This window comes from Plectropomus leopardus, chromosome 14 (assembly GCF_008729295.1).
Source record: "Plectropomus leopardus isolate mb chromosome 14, YSFRI_Pleo_2.0, whole genome shotgun sequence".
Classification (NCBI taxonomy): Eukaryota; Metazoa; Chordata; class Actinopteri; order Perciformes; family Serranidae; genus Plectropomus; species Plectropomus leopardus.
Genome location: NC_056476.1, coordinates 32,607,744 through 32,627,512, shown reverse-complemented (window position 1 = coordinate 32,627,512; position 19,769 = coordinate 32,607,744). Strand labels below are relative to the sequence as shown.

At 40.1% G+C, this 19,769-nt stretch overlaps 1 protein-coding gene and 1 non-coding gene across 5 annotated transcripts in view; one reads left to right on the top strand and one right to left on the bottom strand.

The window, feature by feature from the left end:
* adck1 (aarF domain containing kinase 1) overlaps positions 1–19,769 on the top strand; it is a 164,916-nt gene that overhangs the window by 59,659 nt on the left and 85,488 nt on the right. For all 4 annotated transcript variants that reach the window (XM_042501498.1, XM_042501497.1, XM_042501500.1 and 1 more), the window contains exon 4: positions 9,033–9,236. In XM_042501498.1, coding sequence (XP_042357432.1) covers positions 9,033–9,236 — 204 coding nt within the window. The remainder of the gene's footprint in view (positions 1–9,032; positions 9,237–19,769) is intronic.
* Positions 11,096–11,249, bottom strand: LOC121954168. The gene has a single exon (XR_006106544.1). It is a non-coding gene; the product is annotated as a 5.8S ribosomal RNA (ribosomal RNA).

Below are 19,769 nucleotides of genomic sequence, written 5' to 3'. Positions count from 1 at the left end.
GACTGACTGGGGCTGTGCTTTTGAATGGTCCTTTTTCTCAGGAAGGTTCCCAGTTGAGTGAAATGACTCTGTTGAGTGAAATGACCCTGGGAATGACCCAGGAAAGAATTCTGTCCCACAATTCCTTACTCAGGCAACAATTAAAGCAATGTGCCACATTGGCCATTCATCAGGAAATCAACTATTTTGTCATGTTATACATCCACAGTCTGTATGAGTTGTATCAACTCCAAATCATAATCAAGACAACATGTAAGCTGTTTACTGTTAACAGAGAGGGGGAGAGGGAAATTTTTATTTCAGTTTTGCTGGAGGAGGAAGAAAAGTGCCTCTGTCCGTGTCGGAAGCTGATTTATCTCCGGGCAGTAGAGCCTTGCTCAGCAGGCGTAGCTACAGTGCCAAGCTGGCTCTACCTTCCCATAGCTAGTATGCTAGGTGGCTACGTGTTAGCATTACTAACGTCACGTATTATGAAGGAAATTATGAGATTTTAATGTCCCTCTAAGTTTAACATATCTGGTGTTTTATTTTCAAATGAGTAAAAACCCACATTAAGTTAAATCAACGCTACGATCGCCGCTCTGTGCCGCCATGATGACAATTATTTTTTGAAGATTGCAGGCGCGCAAGGAATCTTGGGAAATGGAAGGCTGCGAAGGATAGTAGCGATGTGTCCTCCAAATAGGTGGAAAAGAAGGCCCCATTTGTGGGCTGCATAAGAAGGAGCCTTCGAACTGTGACCAAATGGGATAGCCTTCGCGCAGCATAATCCGCCTTCGAATGCAGCCTCTGAAGGATGCAGACTCTGAATTGGGACACAACTTCAGAAACACTGTAACTTTACTGGCATCACACAGACTGTTTATTTATAAATACACAGCTCATGTAATGAAGAGCACGTCTCTAGCTAAAATATAGTCAGCAACAGTTATATTAAAACACGTTATTTCTAGCTTTATTGTTTGTGTTTCGCTCTTACTGGTGTGTTCGCCATGTCGTCTCTTTGGTGGCATTGGTTGGCGTAGTTACATGCCTGTGCGTGCATGATTACCTCCTCTGCAGGGGAGGGGCTGTAAAGCAAGCCCCCAGGAAGTGCATCACATTCTGATGCAAAATTTACATAGTGGCCGAAAGTGGAATTACATTGTCACATGATGCACACTGGCCCAGAGAGACTTTTCCCCATTTGCTTAATAGTGGGAAAGAGACCTCCTTAAACCACTGGATAATTTTTTTGAGACACATTAACTTTTCAGAACAAATTTTTAAATAGCCATTATAAAAAACATTAAGTCCTAAACACGTAAAATGCGTCATTTTCCGAATATAGAGGTATTTATCCAGACATAAAATGAACGCGCATCGAGCACCGCATGCAAGCGCATATGCAACTCTTGGAGTCCCTGACACAGGCATCGCGCCAGCTGTAGTAATGTAATTCATCATTTTTAATCATAATTCATCATTTTTCATCATCTTACAACACATCCATACACTGTTGGCTATAAAGCCTGTAAAGCCTGTAATATGGATGTCTTACCGTGTCTGTACCAATTCAAACAACCGGTTTTCAGTAAGCAGCAGGGAGCACTAGTGACAGTTGTTAAACAGTATTGAACGTAGTATTTACTTAAAGTTGAGCTGTTTAATAATACACAGGGCAATGTTACAAGACACCACCTTTTATTATATTTTTGTGGGCACAACACTTTATGATTCTGTTAATTTAATTTGCGTCTGCCGTAATGTGGATTCTGCACTGATCCGTCGTGGTGAAGAGGGAGCTGAGCCGTAAGGCAAAGCTCTCAATTTACCGGTCGATCTTCGTTCCTACCCTCACCTATGGTCACAAGCTTAAGGTAGTGACCGAAAAAACAAGATTGTGGGTACAAGCAGCTGAAATGAGCTTCCTCCATAGGATGGCTGGGCTCTCCCTTAGAGATAGGGTGAGATATTTGGTCATCCGAGAGGAGCTCGGAGTAGAGCCACTGCTCCTCCGCGTTTAGAAGAGCCAGATGAGGTGCTTCAAGCACTCTGTGTCATTTGTATGAGCGAGCCAATGAGTTGGAGTCAGTGCTCGGGTACACTCGGCTGCACCCAGCCCCGTTCGACTGTTGTTAACCACTGCTACGCATGCTCTATGGGCCAGTAGATCCGGGTATTTTACACTTTTCTAAACCTGGAAAAATAGCTTTCTCTGCTTCATGCGCCACTGAGCAGCTCTCATAGAAATGACCAACCCCCCCCCCCCCCCCCCTTCATGGCTGTATAATAGATCCATGCTATAGAGGCGGTGTGGAGGCAGGGCTGAGCAACAGCAGAGAGCGAGGAGAAGGGACCTGCAGGCTGTTCCCTTTTAAATTTTCAAGCAGTCTCTCTCTCTTGAATGTTACCAACTGCAGTTTTAATTGTTATATTAATGGAGCAATAAAATTAAAAAAAAAAAGAAATCTATATATTAGTCATTAAATTAAAAGAAAAAGTTATATTTTGAAAAAAAATTAAATAGTTACATTAATGGAGAAAAAAATAATGGCTAGCTGCGGCCCTACCAGTCATTGAAACCACATGTGATTAAGCCTGTTTTTCTTACCCACTTGTTAACACACTGTTAACACATAACTGCAATTCTGCAAGCTTAGTTTTTTAGTTTTTTTTAAGCATATTCCTTTTATATTCTTCTAATATTGTTTGCTCTTTATTCTCTTTGTTCATACTGTATGGCGCTGCTACACCCCAATTTCTCAGTTTTGAGATCAATAAAGTATATCTGTATATCTATCTATCTATCTATCTATCTATCTATCTATCTATCTATCTATCTATCTATCTATCAATCTATCTATCTATATCTATCTAACAGTAAATTGCTATTTTGGCATGAAGGCTATACTTGATGCAGTCATAGTTCCTTCCTTCCCCCCTTCCCATCTGTTTTGCTTCCCTTACACCTTACCCCCATTTCCTTTTCCCCACTTCCTATTTTGCTTTATCTTTTCCAAGTCCTTCTTTTCATCTCTATCATATTCTTTCATCTTCTGTCTTCGATTACACACCACCCTTAAAAGCAAACACACACACACACACACACACACACACACACACACACATACACACACTCCTCTAGCATTTTATGTACAGTATTTGTCAACTGTGTGAAGAGGATGAGTGCAGAGATACCCAGAGGAATTCTGCACTGAGCTTCTCTGCCTTTGTGCTGCACCACAAATTAACTTGTGTGTCTAATTCGCTAGTGGATTTGATTGGATGGCAAATGTGGGTGGGTGGAGGCCAGCATCAGCCTAGTGGGCCCCTCAGACTGTCAGTGAGCAGCACTGCCATAGTGATGTCATCCTCAAGCTGTGAGCCCGCCTCCATCGGACAAAGCATGCTGATTACTGGAAGAGAGGAGAGGAGTGATGATGAGTCTGATGATTGAAGATATTCATTCTGATCAGCTCACAAATCAGCATCCAAACACATTGTGCCACAAACAGCTCTGACATGACTACAGTTCATCTGCCTGTTTGAAGTCAGAGGCTATTGTTTTCAGTTTAAATCACTGATTTGTTGAGCAGACTGAGATGATTAGACATAGTTAGAATAATTTTAAAAACAGATTTATTGAGAAAACCACCGCTTCACAAACCAATACTCAAAGAAGCCTTTCACTTGCCTTATGGACAAGTGCAAAAACCTGAAGACTGAGAGCATAAAGGAACAACTGTACAATTTCTCTTCAATTAAAAAACATAACATTCAACAGGCTGAAAATGGCCAGCCAATCAACAATAATAATAACAATCTAACAATAATAATAACAATAATAATAATAATAATAATAATAATAATTATTATTATTATTATTATTATTATTATTATTATTAGTAGTAGTAGTAGTAGTAGTAGTATTGTTGTAATAATATTATTAATAATATTCATCATCACAATGGTACTTTCAAGAAGAAAACCCTGCAGAAAAGCAGTCACTTTCTAAGTTCAGAGTTTGCTTAAATTTATCTATCTACACAGTTTTACAAGAATGTTGTATCATCCACTTTAAGGTTAAGATAAGGTGCAATAGTTTTATCAAGATACTGTTTGGTCTCATTATGAATTTTGTTATCTCTTGGACCGCTTTGCAACTAAATAAAATGACAAATGTTCACAAAATCACATAAAAACACTATGTATATAACTCTAAAAAGAGAATAAAAACAACATTTTTTTGGTTTTAATTACAATTTGTTGGTAACTATTATTTTGAATCACAAACAAGTGTTAAACACAGTATGATAGGAATGCTGACCAGCAGTGAGATCAAGTTAAGACTTTGGGCTTTACCTTGAGTATATTTTTAGATTAAAAGATGATGTTAAAGTATGAGAGATGTTTAAAATTATCTTGCCTTTTTTCAAAGACCAATTTCATTCACTTTTTTCTTACAAAATATGAAGATGAGAACACATTTTGAATAAAATGAACATCAGTGCTGAACTAGTGTTGCTTGACAGCTTGAGCCGTTTCTTGTTCATACCTGCAGCAACAATTTCATGATTTACTAACTGCAGTAATGAAACTGTTTGATAGTGTAATGATGACATGCGTAAAAAAAAAAAGTGTAACGTCCTCATATAAGCATATAGCAAAGTTTCCAAACTTTTAATCTTGCCCATTCTCATAAGAGTAATGCCAAGTGGTTACAATAAGGTGTACTGGTCTACATTATTTCAGTTGGTCTGCTACTGTTCATACAACCGTAATTTAAGGTCATCAGTCATAAATAAAGGCAACTCATAACTGACAGCAGTCAGAATAAGGCTGCTGTCTTATGATCTTCACGTGTGGCGTTTGTGTATAGTTTACTTTATAGCTTAGCTTAGTTTTCGCAACACCACAGTAACAAGAAAACAGTTGCATCATGCCATTTGAAAAGTTTATAGTGAACCATAAGCCTACAGTTTGTGTTTTCATTAGTAACACTAAAGATATGTTTCAGTAAATAGTTAGTATGTAAAAAGTTATAAAAGCTTCTCAGATCTGATCTGTTTAGTATTAAGCACATACTCAAGTAACATCAACTGTGGTTCATTGAGTTTATTTTATTATTTATCAAAATGAAGATTGACCAAGACTTCAGCTCTTTTTTTCTAATCAGCATCCCTCATTTGGCAATAAAATCCCCCCAAAAATAATCTTTAAAAAGAAAAATTCCCGTCAAGTCACGAAAATGTTGATACAGAACATTTCAGCAAATTGTTCACTTACAACATTTTTCAGTTGTTTTAAATTAACATTTAACTTTCCCTAACTTGAACCTTAACCCTAAGTGCTTTTGGTGCCTAAACCTAAAACAGAAGTCTAGATGTGAATCCAGGGGATGTGGTGTCACAGTCATTTTGTATGCATGCCATTATCTCCGTCCTCATCTTTGAGAAGCCTTTGTGGTACATGAATGTAGTCTCTGAACATAATCCAGGCAGTGATTAGGTTTCCACAACAAGGTAATTAAGAAAGCAGTTCAGTAACATACAAACATCATTTTAAATTTTTTAGAAGACAAGGTTGCTAATATTAATGATAGTCAAGCAAATCTCAAGTCCTCAAATTTGCAACTCGAATCTTACTTAAGTAAGATCCTCCTCTCTGATAAGAGGCTACGGTCCATCAGGACCAAAACGTCACGCCTCAAGAACAGTTTCTTCCCCTCTACTCTCACCATCATGAACAATACTATGGCCCTCCCCCTACACCCACATGACACAGGCTCTAATCCGGCCCCAGAGTCTGAAAACATTGTATTAATGTTAGGCTAAATCAATTTTTGTGTGTTACATTTACATACACTGGACTGGACTTTCTCTGTTTACACTGCACACTGTAGGTTAATTTATTTATTAAGACTGTAGATATGTGCACTGTAACTCCAACTTCTGCACATCTGTACAATCCTTCCATTGCACCTTTCGTACATACATTTTGTGTTATTTAAATTCTATTTTTTCATTTTATATATTTAAATTACTTCTATATTTTTTATATAATGTCTTATACTATTTAAATTCACTATTTTTATTCTTCCTCCATGTTAATTGCTTTGTACCAGACCACCAAGTCAAATTCGTTGTATATGTCAATGTACTTTGCAATAAAACCGGATTCTGATTCTCTGAAGTCTCCCAAACCAGCTATTATCAGATAGATTATTTTGTCAGAATGAAAATCAGTCAGACTAGAATAAAAGATTAGTCTATTTTATTAAGTAAATTTTGATTATATAAACTCCTGAGACCAAGTTCCATTGTTTTTAAATGTTAGAATTATTTCTCTGTTCATACGATTTTGACATTTTGTGATACAATCTTTCCCAACATTGCAAGATTAAATTTGAAATTATGACTTTCTCGCAATTTCTAATACCTGGAGTTGCTTTTCCCCATCTAACCCTGAAGTTATAAAGTAACATTTTTAATTTTTTAACCTTGTAACTAAAAAATAATAATCATACTTAATTGTCCTTATTCTAATTCTAATCTTATTTGAATTATTCTTATTCTTGTTGACACTGTTGTTTTGTTTAAAAGAAGGTTTAAAGAAAGTTTTGGTAGAATTTCAAGGTTGACCCCAATGATTTAGTGTATATAAATAATTTAAACAGTTTTTTGTGTGATAAACCACATCAATGATTCTGCCAGTAAAAACTTTTACCTTTACAGTTCCATACTGTCACACACAAGGACATGGCTGTGATGGTGTTGATTGTTTTTCTAAAACTGCATTTTTAAGTAAAAAAGGCTCATCTGGTAATCTCTGGTGACTTGTTTCTGTCTTTGCTTTGTCATCATTGCCCAGATGGCACTCATGTCAAATGATCCATAGGGAACGTGCAGCGTGTCTGTGTGTGCTTGGGGCTATTCATGATGTGTGTAGTTAGGGTTACAAGGGTTAAGGGGAGCTAATTTCACGGCTTTTTATTTGCACTCGTCTCAGGAGAGGAGTTGTCTATAAGCATTATCACTTCCAGACGGTTCTAATGGGACAGATGGGATGGGGCCACTACACTTGCAAACACACACACACACAGACTCACACTCACACACAGAGACATTGTCAAGGGCCCCTCATCAGTATAGTCTCTTACTTGATTTTGTGTCTGTTTTCCATGCTCATTTACATGTATTTCATACATATACATTGTATTGTGTCAGTATTGTAGCTGTATTTTTCTTTGCAACAACTTTGTAATTTCTAACATGAACATTTATGGTCCTGCATACAAAGATCTTTTAGACAATAGTTTTCTTTTCCAACTTGGTTAAGTGTTTGTGTGTCCTGACTTTACAGACTGCATGCCAGACTTAAATACCTCTCAGTGGCCGGTTTTTTTAATGCTCTTGGACTACTGGACCACCCACTGTTAAGGAGATTATTGTCTTTTGATTTAGCTTCCCTCCTTAGTGCTGGAACTTGTATTATAGCACTAAGGAAGATAAATGAACACAACTTCAGCAGTTAAACAGAAATTAATAGAAAGCGGAGCCCCTGTATTTATGTCAGGATTGAAAAACATACCATAGGAATTTCTAAATATTCTGGTACACCTTGATAACCCCCCAAGCCTAATGGAAGGACTACAATATACTGTTTGCATAATTTCTGACTATATATTTCAAATCTTTGCTATATTAGAGTAAGGAAAAATAAGTCAAGTCAAGTCAATTTTATTTATAAAGCCCATTTTCACAAAACATGGTTTGCCTCAGAGGGCTTTACAGCGTACGACATCCCTTTACCCCTAGACCCTCACATCACCTAAGGAAAAACTCCTGAAAAAGAACCCCTGTAATGGAGGAAAAAAAAGAGGAAGAAACCTCAGGAAGAGCGGCAGATGATGATGAGGGATCCCTCTTCCAGGACAGACAGACGAGCAATAGATGTCATAAATAACAGTTGAAATACAATCATGACAAAAAGGAAAGAGAAAGGGGGGGGGGGGCAACAGCAATAATGGAAACAGATGCATGTCATATTACATTAACGAAAGGTGTGAAATTACTATATGCACTCTATGATAATATTGTGGGTGTTGAGAGTCCCATGCCTATATTGATAGTGGAGGCATGGCTCATAATGAAGGCAGTAGAGGGTTGCGTCAAGCATGATTACGGCATCGGCGCAACCAGGACCCACAACACAGGCGTAGCTTCAGACCTGGCAAAACCAAGGCCACAGTCAGGGCTAGCCAGGGGGTACAGTATCAGTGCAGCCACAGCACAAGCCCAACCAAAGGCAGGATCACAGCACCAGCACAGCTTTCACCACAATCAAGCGCAGCAAAGGTTGCTTCCAGGATCCGGGAAAACTAGGAGACAAGGGAGCAGGAATGCTCTGGAGAGGCAACAGAGTTAGCAAAATTCAGCAAGCGTAAAGCAGTAAACAGACATGAGCATTTTCAGATGGACTTACCTTTTTCAGAACAGCAGACAATCTTCTGCTTTCAAGGCATGTGTGATAATAAGTTGCTGTAAGCTGGTTGTACAAATAACTATGAGGGCTGTGGCTTAGGAGGTGATCTGCCAATTGTAATGTCAATGGTTTGATCCCTGGTCACTGCAGTCTACATGTCATTGTCTGGATGTTGATCTGATGAGCAGATTCCACTTTGTATGAATATGAATGGGTGCTTGCATTGTAAATCACTTTGAGTTGTTGCTGAGACTATAAAAGAGTGATCTAAATGCAGTCCATTTACCATTGCCGTTATTTTTCTTTGAGGGCTATCTTAGGCAGATTAAATGAAAATTCCTGAGAGCATTTATGGTCCAAGAGGATAAACCCTTGCATAGACACTCCATCCTCAGATCAAAACATCAAAATTGCATATCAAATATTTTATGTGAGAATGCCATGACATCTGCTTTGTGCACTTATGCTTCAAAAAAAAAAAAAAAAGAAAATATGACTCTCACACCATTCCCCAGCAGTCCTTGGCACTGTGTATCTTGTTTCTGACTTTTTTTTCTCTTCCATAGGTGCATCTGCGGTCAGCAGAGCGTCTTCGAGACTTGTGCTGTGCCAACCGGGGTACTTTCATCAAGGTGGGCCAGCACCTTGGTGCTCTTGACTACCTGCTGCCTGAGGAATACACATCCACGCTGAAGGTACTCCACAGCCAAGCCCCTCAGAGCAGCATAGAGGAGATTCAGCAGGTCATCAGAGAAGACCTCGGCAAGGAGGTAAGTCCAAACTGAATGGGTTTCCAACATAATGGTAAAGGTAAGGATTTTTTATTATTCAGGTGAACACAAAACAGTTTCTAGATAATCTTTCCCCCTAAATAATTGTGATTATAACCTCATTCCCACTGCACAACAATCACCCGCTAACATCTGGCTTTTTAATGCAATGGGAATGCGGACAATCGGCATTCACATCCAGGTCAAATAATTCTGCAGTAGACATGGGTTTTACCACTTGGCTCCGATCAGCATTGACAGGAACGTGATACCCAGATGAACGCGCTAATTTTAGCTCCTTAACCGGCGAGATGCAATGACGCACCATCAGTAATTATGGTCTGCGTCCTCTGACGCAGCACTTAAACACTGATCCAAATACATCTGCGCTGAGTTTGAAAGGGGCACTTAATAAGTAAGAGAAAAATAAAGAGAGGAAACCACTGAAAAGTTTTCAAAGACCTCTGCTTCTGCCGCTGTCTACTGTTTACCTGTTCTCCTGCCTGTCTGTGATGTTGCATGGACACATCAACAAAACATAAACAATACGCATGCAGGCACGCATGCACACGCACACGCCAGCTTACAGATCGACTCGCTCTCCAGCGGTACGTACGTTCAGTGGCAGTGGGAATAGAGCCACTTAGTGGGTTTACCCGTGTTTAAAAAACCTGCGTGTACCTGCTAATTGCGCTGGGAATGAGGTATATCTGTCTAAATGTATCCCTGTGTGCTACTATAGGGGCTTAAAGAGAAACTAAACCCCCCAGTTTTGCCTTGAGTACCTCCTGCATGAAATGTGAAAAAAGTCTAAAAAATGGGCAGGGCTGGGAAGGGGACTAAGCACACCCAGTCAACCAATTGGGCCACCTCCTTATTCAATTTGTTTTAGCTTGTTCCTCGATACGTCAGCGTTACAAATGCGTTTGATTCTGACTAACTGGCTGTACTCTAAACTTCTTTTTAGTGCTGGTGACTGATAACTGCTATACTGTAAAAAAAATTGTTTCTATCAATGTCTTTGTGATACACCAGTCTGTTGAGACTTTTTTCACCAAAACCTCTAAATAAGAAATAGTTTCAGAATCAAAGCATAATGTGAACTTAATTTTATCCTTCCTAGAATTTAATGAAGACATTAAACTCTTTTAAATCAGCTGTACCACTTCAAATAAAAAAATAAATCATCAATATATCTCCAGTAAGCTTTTATAATCTTAGAATAGGGATCATGATTTTAAATGAAATTCAACTCAAATTTCCCCATAAACAAATTGGCATCATTTGGTGCCACTGGTGATCCCATGGCAGAGCCACACTCTTAGCTGAATTAGTTGAATTTACCAAAGAATCGCATGGAAACCCATTGCCTTAAACCGTTTTAGTTTTTACACAAGGTAAAACGAAACAGGTTTAGACGTAGAACCTTAAGTGGATGCAGTAGACATATCAAAGTTAACATTAGTAGTCTTTACTAAAAATAATTAGTTCACATAACTTGCGGGTTGTTTCGTCTGATCTGAGGTCGTAGTCGAAAGAGGTTAAGCTCCAGAGAGGAGCTTTGTTCGTGGCTCCCCCGCAGGAGGCTCACGTGCTTCAGATAGGCTGCACCCTTCGTGGGCTGCCCCTGCAGCCCCGCCGGCACCCCTCTAACCCAGCTGGAGCTCTACCCACCAGCGATACCACGGCACGACAGATGCGGGCAGCATGGAGACGCTGGGTCCACTGGCAGCTGCGCCCACGCACTGCAGGCCCGACAAGGTGACCCCCCCGTCTGCACTTAGGGGGACGAAGGCTCTGGGAGAAGCCTGCGACTGCCCCAGCCATAGAAACGCAGTGTGTTTCTCATTGATGGCAAAGCAAACTTCAAAAGGTGTCGCCCCAGGAGGAACCCGGGGCCGCAAGGTGCATTCGAAGTGTCAATGATCAGTGTGTCCTGCAATTCACATGAGTTCTCGCAGTTAGCCGCATTCTTCATTGACGCACGAGCCGAGTGATCCACCGCTAAGAGTTGTCAGATTTTTAATTTGTTTGGAAAGGCCAGAGTTCTCAGACACAGAATTTTTTACAAGTTTGACTCTGACCCCCGGGCTCTCCGCACCGTTACGGTCCCGGAGGGCAAGAACGCTAAAGGAGACATTGAACCCCCCACCTCCCTCTGGTGGAGAGAGGTGAGTTGGGTACCCGGAGGCATGCGACGCACGCCGCGATTAAACCCTCTGAGCCCGGCGTAGTTGCCGGCGACTAAACTGTGTTCCACTTTATGTAAAGTGTCTAACACTGCGACCGTAGGTCGGATTGTCTTACTTTTTTGGGCAGTGAAAGCTACTGTCTCTGATGCATCGTAGCTCTTTTAGAAGCCTCTCTATTCAGCCCTGGAAATCGGGTGTTTTTACGGGATGTTGTTCGATAAATCCGTGATGATAGATCCAATATTGGGTGTCTTACGTCCATATTTTAATCATATTTCGATGATAAAAATACATTAACATCGATGCTAAACACCATAATGGTTTCCCGTAGTTCCTTTGGAGAGGTCAGAAGTTTGTTTAGGTCTTGTCGTCCAATCGGAAGACTGACCGACGCGTTGTTTCCACCTTCACAGCCACACGTCATCTGAAGCAAACTGCACTGTGATTGGTCTAATCCTACTGTATCTATCGCTCTGTGTTATTGGCAGCACTTCCTGCATTAGAATAAACGCTGGTAGCCCCTATAACAATAACAATAATGACTGGATGATGCAATCATCCATTTCAGTGAAACTTGGAAAAAGTATATAGAGACTTTGGACCCTTGAGGGAGATATTTCACATGGTGAATTACTTCCTTTGGACACACAAAATCTGTGGCATCTTGGTCTACATCATTTGTCGAACAAAACATGTAAACTTCATGAAAATTAAAGAATAGCTGTGGTGCGAGGCGTCCTTCCTTTTGACAGTAGGTGGCTCAGTGAATATCATATTAAAGGACATGTTGATGTGTTAGGGGCTGCAGCCTGACCACAATTGTGAAATCTTGGGCCAATTGGTCGATGTAAAGTAAAGTTACAACAACTTCCATTTTGGCAGCCACAACTGGGTCTCCATGGCAACAGAGTTCATGGAAACCTATACTTCAGAGGGAGGCATCATTAAGGTCCTAAAGGTTTTGTCACCAGTTTTGATGTCAATTGGATAAAATCTGTAGGAGCAGTCCATCAAAGAAGGAAGCATGCAATTTCCATGACATTTCATGTTGCCAGTAGGGGGCGCTATAAATAATGGTAACAGTTGTCATGAAGATGTGTTCAGGGCAAGACAGTCATCAAACATGTAAAGTTTGGTGCAGATTTGACCATGTCCCTCAGTTATAAACTACTTCCTGGTTAATGGTGATACATGGAAATGTTTGGCCCAGTAACAGCCACATGGTGTGACAAAAACTAACAAATGCAATAACTTTTGATGTCCCAGGCCTTCTGACAGGATTTTTACATTTTGAAGTCAATCGGATGAAATCTGTATGAGAAGATCGAAAAATTGCAAGCCCTGAAAAAAAAAAAAACGCCAAAATTGCACATTCAATTCAAAATGGCCAACTTCCTGTTGGGTTTAGGGTATAGGTCTAAGAGTCTTTTTTGTAGGTCTTGGACTGTTACACATGTTACACATGTAGGAAATGAAGATATGAAGATACTTCTATCTTTGTTCAATAATTTTGACTTCACCTTGCTCTTGAGTTTTTGGAAATGTTGCCATCTTCTGGTATCCTCCATCAGCTGTGCCTTGACACAGACCTACTAGCTTAAATACAGGTACAGTTTGCAGATGTAAGCTAAATCTGTATATGGAAGATTATTTTTTGTCAGCAGATATCTTAGTCATAACAAGACTGAGCAAGCTGACCATTTCTATTTATATCTGTGTGTATTTATTTAGTTGAAAGTGTAAGCACAATTTGGCCAGCGGACTGAAGAGGGACTAGAGAATGTGTCTGTTTGCTGATCGTTACTAAGTTTGACCTACTTGCTGAAGTAGTAAACTGTGTTTCATTTCATATAGGATTCTACTGACATGAGTGAATGATTTCCAGTAATTAGTCAGAGTCCATGTATTTCCACGGAAATGGAGATAACACCTCCGTAAACCTATGGTTTACCCTAACCCAAAAGAGTTTTAGAGCAGCAACAGCAGCAGCAGCAATGTTGCCTGTTTCAACTTAAGGTCTAGTTAAGTTGAGTTCAATGAAAGTTAGACAATTTACAGTGTGTATATACACATATTCATCCTTTTTAACCAGACTCTGTGCCCTCCATTAAGACAGTTGGATGGGGATGTTAAAGTGGAGACTGATTTCTTCTCCTCAGTAAAGCAATCTCTCTCATTTGTTATCTTTTGTGGGGTAACGATTCATGTGTCTTCATACAGCTGGGGCTGTGGCCAGCTGCCAGCAGCAAATGGCCACCTTGCTACGCTTACACGGACAGCAATGTGTTGCCATCCAACTGTGAGGCCTCAGGGGCCATTTTGTTTGTGCCATAACTCATTTCATGGAACGTATGTCGCTGCAGGTCTGCTTTCTGGGAGCAGGGCCCATGCTCATACATTACCATGTCTATTAACAGAGATTAACATAAACTGTGACTGGGTGGTGGGCAGGGCTGTAAATCAAGACTGACTTAATCCAGTCCATATAAATCAAAGACCAAATCTAGTTGAATCTGAGTCAAGACTAAAACCAAAGGCAGTGTTCAAGTTTGAAATAGGCAATATCATATCAATACTCTTATTAATACTTTTTATACTGAATAATTGTTTTTTGAAAAATATAGTTTCAAAAAGGATGAATTCACAGACGATATAGAATTTATGTCTGTGTCAGATATAAATGCTTTTTGAGCAGCAGCTGCAGCAGTGTTTACAATGGCCCTATATAAATTTGAAGATATCTTACTGAAAATGTAGCTTCAATGACAATAAAATACAAAAAAATAAAGGGAACACATAATCATCACAGTGTAACTCCAAGTCAATCACACTTCTGGGGTATCAACCTGTCCAACTAGGAAGCAATAATGATTGTGAATCAATCACCTGTTCACCTGCTGTTGTGCAAGTGGGACCGACAACGGGTGGAAAGCAGACGCAATTACAACTCCTATTAAGGAACGTTTTTGCAGGTGGTGGCCACAGACTGTCCCCCTCTCCTCATCCTTTCTGGCTGATTCTTGGCTAGTTTTGCATTTTTCCAGTGCCCTCACGGCCCACAGAAGTTGCTCAGGTAGTGCAGCTCCTCCAGGATGACACAGCCATATGCGCCAAGGCCAGAAGGTTTGCTGTGTCTACCAGCACAGTATCAAGAACATGGAGGAGATATCAGGAGACAGGCCAGTACACCAGGAGAGACGGAGGGGACCATGGGAGGACAACAACCCAGCAGCAGGACCGCTATCTGCTCCTTTGTGCAAAAAGGAACAGGAGGAGCACTGCCAGAGCCCTACAAAATGACCTACAGCAGGCCACTTGTGTGCATGTTTCTGCCCAAACTGTCAGAAACAGAATACATGAGGGTGGCATGAGGGCCTGACATCCACAAGTTTGCCAGAGAACACCAGATTTGGCAGATTTGCCATTGGTGCCCTGTTCTCCTCACAGATGAGGGCAAGTTCACACTGAGCACATGTGACAGACATAAGAGAGTCCGGAGACGCCACGGAGAACATTCTGCTGTCTACGACATTCTCCAGCATGACCGGTTTGAGGGTGGGTCGGTGATGGTCTGGGATGGCATATCCTTGGAGGGCCCCACAGACCTCCATGTGCTAGCCAGAGGTACCCTGACTGCTGTTAGGTACCGGGATGAGATCCTCAGACCCACTGTCAGACCATATGGTGGTGTAGTGGGCCCTGGATTCCTTTTGGTACATGACAATGCCTGGCCTCATGTGGCTGGAGTATGTCAGCAGTTCCTGGATGATGAAGGCAGATGCTATTGACTGGCCCGCCTGTTCACAAGACCTGAATCCAGTCGAGCACCCCTGGGACATCATGTATCATTGCATTATGCATCCACCACCACCACGTCGCACCACACTCCTGATCTTGAGTAAACCTTTGAAAGGCATTTCAGGCCCCAAAGACTGTTACACATGGACAGAAATGATAAACAAATGTCTCCTATGTTGTTTTGAGAGGAAAGAAAATTTATCTTATTCAAGTGCTTTCTATACACTAAGTCAAGCTAACGATGTATATATTGTGTCTTTTTTCTTTGATATCTTTATTTTTAAATTGCTGTACATAATGCTACTCTTCTTATTTATATCTTTTTTAAATTGCTGTTTTCCTTCTGGCATCTGTATCTGAGCTGCAGTAACGCACAAATTTCCCCAATGTGGGATCAATAAAGTTTTATCTATCTATCTAAGTCAATTTTATTAATAAAGCCCATTATCACAAAACACTTTGCCTCAGAGGGCTTTACAGCATATGATATCCCTTTGCCCTTAGACCCTCACATCGCCAAAGGAAAAACTCATAAAAAGTTGTGAGGGAGGCTGAAGAAACCTCAAAACCTCAGGAACAGCGAGGATGATGAGGGATCCGTCTTCCAGTAGGATAGATAGATGTTGTAAATTACAAGTGAATTACAATAATGACAAAAAGGAAAGAGAAAGAGAGAGGGGAAGAGAGACGAGAGAGAGGGAGAGATGCACAGCAATAATGGTAACAAACACGTCATATTACAATAATGATAGATGTAAAATTACTAAATGCACTTGATGATAGCATGGGATGTTATGTGCAAATATTGTGGGTGTTGATAAAAGTCCCATGCGTATATTGATAGTGGAGGTGTGAGGCAGTTGAAGGTCGCGTCAAGCAGGATCACGGCATAGCACAACACAGGCGTAGCTTTAGACAGGACCACAGTAATGGCAAAACCAAGACCACGATCAGGGCAAGCCGGAGGTATAGTATCAGTGCAGCCACTGCATGAGCATGACCAAAGGCAGGATCACAGTACCAGCACAGCTATCAACAGAATCAGGCGCTGCCAATATTGCAGCCAGGATCCAGGAAAACTAGGAAACAAGGGAGCAGTAATGCTCCCTAGAGGCAACAGAGTTAGCGTAATGCAGTAAACAGACATGAGTGTTTGAAAATGGAGGGAGCAAGAGACAGAAACGTCCAGGCAACGTGAGCCAATCCTAATTATAAGCTTTATCAAAGAGGAAGGTCTTAAGTCTACCCTTAAAAGTGGAAACAGTGTTTGCCTCCCTGACCGAAACTGGGAGATGGTTGCTTAAAAGAGGAGCATTGTAACTAAAGGCTCTGGCTCCCATCCTATATTTGGAGACTTTGGGAACCACAAGTAACCCTGCATTTTTATAGCGCAGTGATCTTGAGGTTGGTAGGGAACTATGAGCTGTGAAAGATAGGATGGAGCCTGACCATTTAGAGTTTTGTAAGTAAGGAGGAGAATTTTAAATTCAAATTCTGGATTTTACAGGGAGCCAGTGCAAAGAAGCTAAAACAAGAGAAATATGATCCCTTGAATGCGTGCAGCAGCGATTTGCACTAGTTGGAGAGACCTAAGAGATTTGTTGGGGCAACTGGATAATAGGGAGTTACAGTAATCCAGCCTAGAAGTAACAAATGCGTATACTTATTTTTTAGCTTTTAGTTTGGGACAGGATATGTCCAATTTTTGCAATGTTACACAAGTGAAAGAAAGCAGTCCTAGAAGTTTGTTTTGTATGAGAGGCAAGAGATAGATCTTGATTGAATAAAACTCTAAGGTTCCTTACAGTTGTGCTAGAGGCCAAAGTAATACAGATATGTGTATCTGTATTACTCTGTATTGTAGATGTATATATCATCAGCATAACATAATGGTAAATGGACTATACTTGTATACTTGCTTTTCTAGTCTTATAACAGTGTCAAAGCGTGTGTCTAGTGTCTAGAGGAGCTGGGGATCGAACCGCTGACCTTCTGATTAGAGGACGACCCGCTCTACCTCTGAGCCACAGCCGCCCCAAATTTACAGAGTGATTTCTAATTATGTTGCCTAGAGGAAGCATATATAAAGTAACAAGGACTGGTCCAAGCACAGAACCTTGTGGCACTCCGAAGCAGACCTTAGTATGCATGGAGAATTGATCACTGATGTGCACAAACTGGGAACGATCTTGTAAGTATGATTTAAACCAGCTTAGGGCCGTTCCTTTAAGACCAATTAAGTGTTCCAGTCTGTGCAGTAAGATTTGATGGTCAATGGTGTCAAATGGGTCACTGAGAGCTAATAGGATTAAAACAGAGACCAGACCTTTATTGGAGGCAATCAATAAGTCATTAGTAATTTTTACTAGTGTCGTCTCTGTGCTATGATGAACTCTGAAAACTGACTGAAAGTCGTTGAATAAACTATTATCATGGATAAAGTCACAAAATTGATTAGCAACTACTTTCTCAAGGATTTTAGAAATAGATATTAGGGATATTAGATATCAGTCTATAGTTTGCTAAAACCTCTGGATCGAGAGTGGGCGTCTTTGGAAGGGGTTTAATGACAGCTACTTTAAAGGACTGTGATACATAGCCTGTTATTAGAGACTCATTGATTATATCTAACAAAGAGTAGTAAATTAAGGGTAAAACTTCCTTAAGTAGCCTGGTTGGGATGGGGTCTAACAGGTATGTTGATGGCTTGGATACAGAAATCAATGTAGAGAGTCGGTAAAGGTCAATGAGGGAAAAAGGTCCAAATAAATTCCAGGCCATGCTGCAATATCCAAGCTACCTGTGTCTGAGGTCAGATCGGTTAAGGGCAAGAGGTGATGGATTTTGTCTCTAATAGTTATGATTTTATCATTAAAGAAACTCATAAAGTAATCACTGCTGAGGGCCAAAGGAATACAAGGTTCTATACAGCTGTGAGTCAGCCTGGCTACAGTGTTGAAAGAAACCTGGGATTGTTTTTATTTTCCTCAATAAGTAGAGTAATAGTTTGCTCTGGCATGGCCGGGGGCTTTCTATACGTTTTAAGATAGTCCTGCCAGACTAAACGGGACTCTTCAAGGTTGGTTGAACGCCAATTTCTTTCAAATTTTCGTGACGTTTGTTAAATTTGCAGATCTGGGGGTTAAACCATGGAGCTAAGTTTATTTGTTTCATTATTTTCTTTTTGAAAGGTCAAGAGCTGATCACAGTGAGCCAGTAGCACTATCAACGAGACAATCAATTTGAGAATGACTTCAATTAGTAAAAGCGTTTTCAGTCACTGTGAGACATGGTAATGGTCAGTGCAGAAAGAATCAGTTCCCTAAACTTAGCTTCCGCACCATCCGACAGACATCTAGCATAGTAACTCTTGCTGAGAGGCGTGTAATCGGGTAATAAAAAAAAATCTAGTTATTTAAAAAAAAGTTATTAAATAATGGTCTGACAGAGCGGTATTCTCAGGGAAGACTATTAAATCTTCAATTTCGATGCCGCATGCAAGGACAAGATCTAGGGTCTGGTTGTAGCGGTGGGTGGATTTATGTACACACTGACTGAAGCCAATTAAATCCAAAAGTGTGGAGAATGCAGCACTAAGACTACCATTATTAATATCCACATGGAAGTTAAAATCACCTACGATAATTACTTTGAATTACTTTGAGTTAAGCACTAAACTTGATATAAACTCTGAGAAGTTGGATAAAAATTCAGAGTATGGGCCGGGGGTGCGGTAAACTATAACAACTAGAATGAGCTGTAGAGTTTTCCAGAATGGGTAAGAAAGACTAAGAAAAATGCTTTCAAATGAACTATAATGTAGCTTAGTTTTAGGATGAATTGCTAAGTTTGAATCAGCCAGTGTCTCGACCAACGTGACTATTTATATGCCCAGGAGGAGTGGATTCATTCAGCCTTTATACTCATCAGGACACAGCCAGGTCTTTGTGAGGCAAAATAAATCAATATGGTTATCCAATATTAAATCAGTGACTAAATGAGCTTTAGATGATAGGGCTATAATGTTCAAAAGTTCACATTTAATTCCCTGTTTTGATGCTCTTTGACAGCAGATGTATTATTTTTTATGAGATTCTCTTGTACAAGTAAAGCTTAAGCTAAATAGACATTTTTGTAACCCATTTTTTACCCTCGCTTTTTAGAAAGCGCCTGGAAAAAAACTTTTTCCAATGTTTATTTTCTGGAATTTGGACTATGTGAGAATAGAATAGAAATACTTATCCTTATACTTAAATACTTAGTCCTGTGTGGGAAATTGTTTTATTGCTGCAGCAAATAAGAGAGCAGCAGCTGAATGAAATATTTTTTAAAAAGGGCAAAAAATGCAAATATATATATATAACAAGGAAGGCCCTTAACATAGAATAAAATAGAATAGAATGAAATCAAATAAAATAATAATAATAATAATAAAGATATGTACAGCATGTACAGAGAACAAACAAACAAACAAACAAACATACAACAAGCCAAAAAGATTAAAAAGAGCAATAAATGATTGTTTCAACCATTCTTTGTGACA